Raw genomic sequence first — 10215 nt, 5'->3', positions numbered from 1 at the left:
GGGCTGCTATCCAAGAGACTATGGAGAGTTACGAGGTCGAAATTGGGGGAACAACTAACCAAGTGAAGCCAATTCGCAACCTGAACGGCCACAATATCAATCAATTCCAGATCCATGGCGGCAAGAGCGTTCCGATTGTTAAGGGTGGAGACCACACCAAGATGGAGGAAGGAGAAACCTTTGCTATTGAAACATTCGGCAGCACCGGGAAAGGTTATGTCCGCGATGATGTATATTTTTTCGGGTTTACTCTCTTGAAGATGGTTTACTGATGAGGACTAGTTGGAGGTTTCGCATTACGCTAGACGGATAGATGCACCTAATATCTCCCTACGCCTTACTTCTGCCAAGAATATCCTCAATGTCATCAACAAGAACTTTGGGACATTACCTTTCTGCAGGAGGTATCTCGATCGTCTTGGGCAGGATAAGTATCTTCTCGGGGTTTGTGCCACTTTGCTGTAGCATGGATGGACTGAGTTGACAAATGCAGTTGAACAATCTCGTTGCTAGTGGTATCGTGGAAGCATATCCGCCTTTGTGCGATATCAAGGGGTCTTACACTGCCCAGTATGAACACGTATGAGAACTCTAATAACCCGGTGCTACGAGCACTTTGCTAACCAAATTCGGCAGACAATCTTGCTCAGACCAACCATCAAGGAGGTGGTAAGTAGGGGTGTCGATTACTAGTGCTGGATTCTTTCTGTACCCTTTTTGCTCGGAAAATAATTGCATCAGAATCGATAGAAATGGTCGATGGTGGTTCTTCATGTCTTTTTTAACATACCAAAATGGGAAGGGGATTGTTGTTTTCATGTTCCGCTTATTTGGGGGGTTCGCGGTTTGGCACTGAAATTCCGGGGCTTCGTCCATTGTCGCCATTTTCTCCACTGTATTGAAAACCAGAAAAAAAGCTTATCAAATATTTGGCTGTAAGCGGGCTAGCTACTACTACCAGCAATATTACTATAAAGACGAGCCCCAAGTAATACAATACTCGTGGCTTGCAAAATGCTTACGGCCAGCAATGCTCTGCTATCGATAATTGATACGAGTATCATTCCGATGGTCCCGACGGGGTTAGGTTCCACAAGCCACAAACCCTCATGTGGCTGATAAAGAAAAACGTCCTCCAAACATCATCTTCCTCTCCCCCCACCCAACCAGACCCCACCGCAAGCCACACACAACAGCCGGCAAAGATGGGACAAAAGGTGAATGGCCACAATGTCACTCGAGCAATCTCCCGATCTCATCAAAAACCTGCCATACTAACGTCCTACCTTCCAGGCAATGCGCCTCCCCCCTCTGAAAAAATTCCGCATCAAAAAACCAGATGAACCGACGGTAAACCCGTGTCTTGCAGTCATGGCATCATTGCTCGGATGCTGGGCATCGCAGGGCTTCACGCCCGAGGGATGCGGAAGGATCGAGGAACAGCTGAGGAGCTGTATGGATGCTAAGGTTCGTCAAAAACTCTTCACCTAATTTAAGATACAGAATGAGTAGGTTGGTTGTTGATGCCGGGGAATGATAGAAACAAGCCCCACCACCGAGGAACAACATCAATTATCATTTAGGGAGGCTATACCCCCTTATGCGGCCCCAGCATAAGAAGCCGAAGGGGTATCAGTGAAAGTGTTGGGAAGGATTTTGTAAGATGCAGTATTGTGCAAGAAGAGGAAGTGGAGGCAATAGAGGGGCTTTCGCTTCTTTTTATGTTTATGTGTACTAGTACAGGTGTATTGGGCAGCATATTTACCGGGTCCCCTTTTCGAGAGCTTGGTGATTGATAGCCAGGGTGTTTATCGTGTGTCGGTAGATGGCCGTTTTTCTTTCTGGGGCAGTGTGGAGTATTGTGCCATAAATGATGCTTAGGGTAACGTGCGCCTTCCCTTCCATGAACGGGGTGCGATTCTTAGCCTAGCAGCCTGGGCGGCGAAATTAGTCAAGCTGGAAAGTTTTTTCTCTCCAGTTTTATGACGGTTTCCCCCCCCTCGGATTCACGATTCAGTTGCCCTTCCAGAGTTGTTTCAAACACAGTGATCCAGGCGCGCAGATTATGCCAGTACTGTACCGTACGCGAACTCATTCTCAGGGACCCTAGGACCGACTGCAACAGACTTTTCTTTCGACCCATGACGGACCTCACTCGGATTTCTATAGGCATGGGCCGAACCAGGCTTCATCGCCGCTCCGATCACACGGCATAGAGAAGGGCTCGTAATACCTTTAGATCCACCTCAGAGATAGATTGCCATAGTGTGCTCGAGTACCAGTACTTTTCTGACCACGCAACCTGCACATACGGTATAGTCTGTGTTTTTCTGCACTTTTTCAGCTGAGCACACCGCACTCACACAAGTTTTTCTCCTCCTGGCACTACCAACACAGCCCTTCCCCTTCAGTACAGTAAGAGTTTTCACTCAATTGTGCTGGAGACTGTTAGGAATACCGGGATCTGATACCTAGGAACCACCCTAAGTAGGGTAACCCCACTCGGAATCAGAATCCTTGGTCTCCAACACCCCCTTGCAGCCAGATCAAGGGACCTGCACATTGTCATACATATTGATCTCAATTCGGTCCTGTGACTATAATGCCACAGAATTGAAGGTGCAAGAATAACACTGTGTATGTCACTGCCGTCTGTCCGACCTGATCCTGTTGGTAGGATATACGTGAGGGGACCTTTGGCTAGGTCTGGGAAGTGGAACAGAGTAAATCAGTCAACTACTCAGAGAGTTACTAGACTTCAAAGATGTGACAACTTTGGTACAGGGAGTAGGTAATGGGACATTTTCACATAAAGAGATGGTATCGAATGGTAAAGGATTTCAACCAGAATTCAATACATTCGCACCTATTCTATAATAATCAGAAGAGCCTGGAACTCCGAGGAATACTACCATAGAAGCCAATAGAGTTCATGGAGTGTTACAACTAGGTTCAGGAATATGCCATGGTTGCGGGAATAATTCCCGATACTAGATTAATGATTAAAACCCTAGTACCAGAGCAACCAAGGGTTGTCGATTGAGGGATTGTTTATCAATCTGGTAGAATAGCTTCCTGCAAATTAGTAGGAAATCTTCCAGAAGATATCTGTGGATTGGATATGGAGCTATGGAGGTTTAAAGTCAGGTAACTTAGGGAGGTCACAATTATGAGTACCTTCGCAAATACAACCCATAGATGAAACTAAACATTTTATCAATAACGGAGACAATTGGGGCGAACTCAGTTTGACTTGAGAACCAGGCCATAAGTCTAAAGACTCTGATAATTGGATAATTACTATTGGGAACAGTATGATTGCCAGTTAGCTATATCACAATTACCAAAGATGGCGTGGTGATTTTCAAAGTCTCCTAGTGTTCACACCTTGAAGAATACCCGATGGTGGGAGTTATAATCAGACGAGGTACATAGATGTATAATAGATAGATGTATTCTGCGAATAGTCAGGTACAGAATATAAATATTGAAGTGCCTCCCAAGCTTGTAGACATTATCAAGCAAGGGAGATGAGACCTTAACAATATAATATTGTCTTTACGATTCTACTCTAATTTACCTACTTTACTTCGCTCCTAGTAGTCATAAATGAAAAGAGTGTAATCCAAGCCTTCCTTGATGATCTCCATTTGCAAAAAATGAATCTTAGTTGGCCTAGTCAATTCTGAAGTCTATCAGTTTGTCTCTGACTAACTGTGACTTACCTTCGACTTCTCTCTCACAATACCTTCCCTTTAGATAGTGTGGCCAATCTCAGACCTCGATTCTAATACCTTATCCTCCATGTAGTTTAGGACACTGGTCATAAGACTCTCTTCCTCTACCACTATGTCTTCTCACCTCCTTAACCTCTCATATCCCAGAATCTTCCTTTCACTTGATACGACCCAGAAGCCTAACCAAAAGTCCCCGGATCAACTCCCATTTACTTCTTCTTCCCAGCTGGTCTTAGAAGGTGATACTCAATTCCACCCTACTTATGTTTTCGTTCATCAAACATGGCCCTGACTGTCCAAATATTTTGATTAAAATTAGAAACAAGATTGTTGCCCAGGGAGGTACCTTTCTGACTGTCAGAAATGATCTGAGATGTTTTAGCTCCTGCTTGGTTAACCTTTCAAGGAGCATAGTACTCTCAGTAGACTTTCAGCTGAAACACACTCCCAGAACATCCTGGATTCTGCACCACACTGGCTAAAGTTTTTTGAAATAAAGTACTCAACATGGTTAGCTCTGAGGCCCAAGTACAGTTTGTAGGTATAGCTTTCTCATTCTACGTGTTCCCAGAGAGTCACATTCCAGTCTCTCAGATCTTACTCTTCCTACAATCTCCCCCTTCATGAAGTGCACAGAGGAATCAGTAGATTAATCTCAGGACATTGGAGTTTTCAAAAGCTAGCCCATGTATGTAACAAGACTGCATAGAGTACTATTACAGTTAGCCAAACCAAGGCCCTATTAGGGTCAAGAGACTACAGCAGTTGGAATGGTAGTAGACCAGAGTACAGAATAGAGGAACTATTGGTTAGGTACCTCAGTTGGACATGCTACACCATGATAAGAAGTACATAAGTACTAGTAAGAAGTGGTGGTTACTCTACTTGATAGGGTAATCTAAGTAGTCAATTTTGAGTTACCATGAATTGCACAACAGTAGATCTGGGAAGAATTACCCTACTCTATTTGGTGACTCAAGGTTCTATTACCCTACCTTTGGACTAGAGTTACCCTCCCTTGGGCCTAGGTCACTCTGTGATACAGTCAAGTTACACTACCATAAAAGTAACTTGTTACAGAGGACTTCAGGAGAGGTTGTTAGATTGTTTATCATGCTAGACTAGATAAGGTGTTTAAATTTCAGGTTGTGCAGATCACTCCCGCACAATCAGTTGAGCTCCGAACAGGCTGTAACCTGGAGGTATAGTGGCTAACACCCCCCTCCTGCCCAGCTATAAGTTCCAAGCGTCATGCATGGGCTACAGCCAGGAGAGTTGCTGTAAGCCTAGCAAAAGTCTACAAGAGGAGACACTCCTGTAAAATGGTAGACACGTACACTATTCATCTGACTGGGAGTGGTCTGCACGATATATGAAGGGGTTGAGGTGAACTTGGAGAATGGACTCCAGGTGGTTTCGTGCAAAACAGACAAGAGCTGCAGGAGTAATATCACTTTGAAGTAAGAAGTAGTATGTGAGGTTACTAGAAGCCTATAGGTAAGGTAACGAAAGTCTGTTGCCCGGAAAATATAATAGTATCAGAGAATCGTAAAGGACTTTGAGATACTAGTCTGAGGTCACGATAAGATCTGGTTCTTGGAGGGTTGACTTTAGGTAGTGCCTATTGGTAGTCATCTTCCGAAGGGATTCATCAGGAAAGCTAGGTAACTATCATCCAGAATCATATAGAAACGAGAAGAACTAGATAGATATTCAGGGGCTGTGGATGCTTGTAGAAGACTAGGTGTATATGGGTAGAGAGTTCTATAGCTGGTATTGAATCTGTTGAGGCATATCAGCTCAGCACTGACATGTTTACGTTAAGAAGTGTTTCTACTTCTGCAGTTGTAGTGTAGATCTAGCCACTAAAACACTTCTGTCGAGTAGATATTAGCAAACCACGGAGTAGTCTGGTTCACTATGAAGGGTCTTTAGTTTAACTGGTAGAAGTATATTAGACAGCTCAAGGGAGCTGGATGCTTGCAAACGCCAAGTATGGTGCATTGACAAAATTAACTGTAATTTAATAATCGGTGGCAACCTATGGCTTTTCATCACCCTGTACTCTCAACCGCATCTTAAAACATTGCTCTAAGTCTACCAAGAAGAAACTATTCTGCTCGATTCTTTTGCACAATAAACTATACCTCCTATCCTTCTCAGTCATATCAAAATACCAATTCCCTCCATACATATCTCTGAGTTTACCACATGGAGGATTCTTGGCTTACAAGAGCCTCCGACAAATATCAGCAAATTTCCCGCTACCTTAATATTTCCTACACTACTGTCAGAGATATAATTGTAAAGAAATATTAAGAGAGCAAGGAGAATAAGGGTAGAGGAAGATATCCTAAAACTACCAAGTCCCATGATGATGCAATGGTAGAGAAAGCTCTTAAAAATCGCCATTCTACCTATTCTAACATCGCTTAACAAGTTGCTTCCAATGTTTCTGGTAGGAGAGTAAGGGAAAGACATGAAAAAAAGTATCTTAGACAGTGGATGGCACAAGAGAGAGTTTATTTGTATGAGGATCTAACTCAAGAGAGGTTTGAATAGGCATTAGCTCATAGGCATTAGATAAAGGAGATGTGGAGTAGGAAGGCAAAGTGGTGGGGATGAGGTAGCTGTGGAAAGGGAAGGAGGAAAGAGGAGAAAATTGTTTTTCAGATACTGATATGAGAAATGGAATAAGGATTGTGTTGAACCTAACGCTAGGAGAGGGGAAAGAGGAATTAGCAAGATGATAACAGGTTGTTTTTATAGTCAAACTCATGGTTTTTTTTGCCTGTTTTTCCTAATCCTTCTTGTGCTAGGGGTGGAGTTACTGGGAAGTCAATTGTTGATGTTTATGATAATTATGACTTTCTAGAGATATGGGAGAATATCAGAGAAAAGGCTGGAGAAGAAGAGGTATTTTTTATCATTGACAATGGTAAGACTCACTTGCCTTTTAGGAGATGGCTCAGAGGACAGGGAATTACACTGATGGAAATTCTTACCTATTTACCAGATCTCAATCCAATTGAAAATATTTAGTTTCTGGTAAAAGGTAAGCTTCACAAGCACTTTCCTGGGCTATATCTTATGAAGGGTAATATCAATGTGGTCAAGACAGTAATAGTAGAGGCCATCACTCATTATTGGAAACTTCTTAACCTAATAGTTTTTAATACTTTAGCAGAAGATCAATTGTAAATAGAATAGAGACAATTATTAAGGCTGATAGATGGTATACCAAATATTAATTTCTACTATGTATTTACATTTTTAAATTTTTCTTTTTTGGTTCATGATAGTAGATTGGTGGGTGAGTGTGGTTGTTATCACGGAAGATTTTTATCTGTTACATGACGGTTAATTTTGTGTACCTACAATAGTGATGTAAAGTCAATGACAGTATACGAAATCTACTTAAGAATATACAAGTTTCCCTCTACTCTGGCAATCAACTACCTCTCGAGATCAGAACTTAATTGGGTAAGGCTCTGGCTTAATGATGTTATGTTTTACTGTTTTGTTTCTTCAAACTCTCCTGTTGAGACTTTAACATTCATTATATTTGTTCCCATTTACAGATGAATTGATCTTGGTGCAGTTGCAATTGGGCAATCCATCTTCCCAGTAGGAACCCCTGTTACAATATATCACCAAGCAAAGATCACGCTTAATTCTTCTTACTCTTGAGAATTGTTGGTATTGACCCCCTGGAATTGGCATAGTTTAAGTTCAAGTGCCTGGTCTAGTACCAGAAGAATCTGGTGGAAATTACTATGTCAAACGAAGCTGGTCACTTCAACCAAGCTGCGGTAGATGCCTACCAATTGTGCTTATGATATAAAGCATTTGCAGATGTCCATGACCTTGGTTGGGAAACTATAGATCTTGTCCTCAAAGCTACCAATATCGACCTTCTTCGATAATTGTGAAGAAATTGTTGTTCAAGACACTGCAGCCTTACTTAAATCTTTCACCTAGTAGATAATGGAGATTCTAGTAGTACTAGAAAGGTAAGGACAAGGTTTTAGTTTTCTGGATGTTACTAGGGAAGTCATAGAATCCTATATTCTTCTTAAAGTTACGAGTCAGATACAGCAAGCTTAAAAACAGATGCAGTATCGGAATGACCAAGCGCAGACTAAGTTTAGGAAGGACATGGCTATGGCAGCTGCAGAGTGGATGTGTATACAAAAAGAAATGTTTATACAGCAGATTAGTAACACCAGATGCCTAGCTAAAGGTATACTGGTGGTGGAAGAGGCTGCCTGCTTTATGCATCAGATCACTCAAGACAATGATATGATTATAACTGTGGCATTTTTTATGGAGAAGAACCTTAGGTCAACTTTGCAGAGACCTTAATAGCTCTGTTGACCAATTCTTAATATCAGGCATACTTGACTGAATTAGGTATTCAGATTGTTGGTCAACAACCACAAGCATTAGTCTCTCCTTGTCCTTCCCCCTTTCATGCTCTGCTCAAAGAAGCACTTTCTCTGATATCGTAACTGAGAAACCAATGAACTCCTACTCCAGCTATAGGGACTTGTCCGCACAATCATGGTCATAGGGTAGATAAGTTCAAACTTCCACCTGCACCTCCGCAACTGGCAAAGGATCAGGTAGGTGTATCAGATAATACTGATACTCCAATGCCGTCTGCCAATATCTCTGTACATGACCACACTTATCAAATGGCAGTGAATATGCCCCTGTTAAGGCTGGGGCATCCCCTGGTTATTGTCGAACCTGTCCCTCTCCCTTATATGCCTACTATACCGTATGTGCTCAGGAAACCTACTGATCCAAATACTTTCATCGAGGAGCTTAGGCAAAGACGGTAGAAGAGAGAAAGCAATACACTTGGGACAGAATGGGTCCGAAGACCTTTGTTGCTGGGGGTTATGGTCTTCTGTTATACTGGTTCTATGGTCATAGAAGGGCCTCTCTTTCCAAGGGCAACCCATGTACTCCACTGTTCTAATAGTTATTGAGTCTGGTGTAACAGAAGCCTGAGGAAGAAGGTTAGAAAATGAAAAAGCCTAAATATTCTTATTGTGGTTTATGGTTGCATGTAGAATCTCAGGCACTACCAGAGAGCTGTCTGGAATTCCAGCAGATTGTTCAGGATCGGTATGGAGTGACTTAGAGCTCTCTCGCAGCTACTTTACCTGATCCACCTTCAATTTCTTTGTCTTGTCTGGGTGTAGTTTTCCAAGGTGATAGATATGAGGAAAGTAAGGACTTCTTTGATGAGTATGATAGTCTCTCCACAGGCTATGGGGAAACACTGGTAGTAGTGAGGATCAACTCCCACCTGGCAGAAATGTTGGCACTCTTCGGGACCTGGGTGATTCCAGGTCCTCTAGTGGCAGTGATGACGGAAATGCCAACTCCATACCCGATTTCTCAGAATTCCCAGGGAGGGGAAAGCCAACCTGGTTTGAGAAGAAGAAGAGAAGCTATGACTGACAGACTCGCAAGTTCCTATGGACTTTATTAGTACTCAGTGGGACACTAGGGGCTGTCATGTCCAGTGGAAATAAAGGCTCTCCAAACAATAGGCCTCAGAAGCCAGAGAAATTATGTAATCAAACTGCATTTAGGAGAGATAGTACCAATACTTAGTGGTTCATTAGTAATGTGGAAATTAAGTTAGAGTACTTCTGAGAATTGATCATAAATGATATGGATAAAATCATATTAGTTAACCCTCTTCTTCAAGGCACAGTCCAAACTTGGTATATAGGCCTATACCAGTATATCAGTAAACATGGTACTTATTGGGTAGGTATGCTATTTGATTCCAATGATTAGTTTCGTACATGAGAAGGATTCAGGAAACCATTAATGGCAAGTTTTGGTGCCCATTTTGGTCAGGACTGTGCTCTAATCAAGTGGACGAAACTGTAGATGAAGGCTAGGCAAGTAGACCAGTACTTAGACTCGGTAATAGATCTGATTGTTCAACTGGTGTCACAAACATGACTTAGTAACGAAAAGGTTTTCACATGACTTATGATTATAAGTTATATGTATATTATTGTTTTACGCATATTACTTATTTAGGTCATATGACTTATTATATTATAATTTGTTATATTTCGCATATGACTTGATTATGAGTCATGGAACGTGTGGCTGGTAAGTATGCCTTGCAAGTGGGCGTTGAAGGTATGCCTTGCACTTGTGATTTATGTTTCGCATATGACCTCATAATGGGGTTATTAGTTTCACACGTGTGACCACTTACGGTCATATGACTTGTTTATTGCATTATGATTGGTTTATGACTTTTTGCATATGACCTAGCTATGAGGTCATGGGTTTTGCACATGTGACTACTTTGGTCATATTTCTAGTTTATTATTATTTGGTTTCGCACATGTGGCCACTTTGGGTCACATGTCTTGTGGCTAGAAGAGTACTATATAAGGAGACTGGTATGGTCAAGAATGATTGAATCTTCACTCTT

At 42.0% G+C, this 10215-nt stretch overlaps 1 protein-coding gene; it reads left to right on the top strand.

Moving 5' to 3' along the window:
- GSTUM_00003909001 (uncharacterized protein) overlaps positions 1–957 on the top strand; it is a 2136-nt gene extending 1179 nt beyond the window's left edge. The window contains exons 5-8 of the mRNA XM_002835095.2: positions 18–230; positions 283–444; positions 494–580; positions 637–957. Coding sequence (XP_002835141.1) covers positions 18–230; positions 283–444; positions 494–580; positions 637–693 — 519 coding nt within the window. The 3' untranslated portion in view covers positions 694–957.
- Positions 958–10215: the final 9258 nt, after the last annotated feature.

This window comes from Tuber melanosporum (genome assembly GCF_000151645.1).
Source record: "Tuber melanosporum whole genome shotgun sequence assembly, scaffold_1, strain Mel28".
NCBI lineage: Eukaryota > Fungi > Ascomycota > Pezizomycetes > Pezizales > Tuberaceae > Tuber > Tuber melanosporum.
This window is presented reverse-complemented; position numbering and strand designations above follow the sequence as displayed.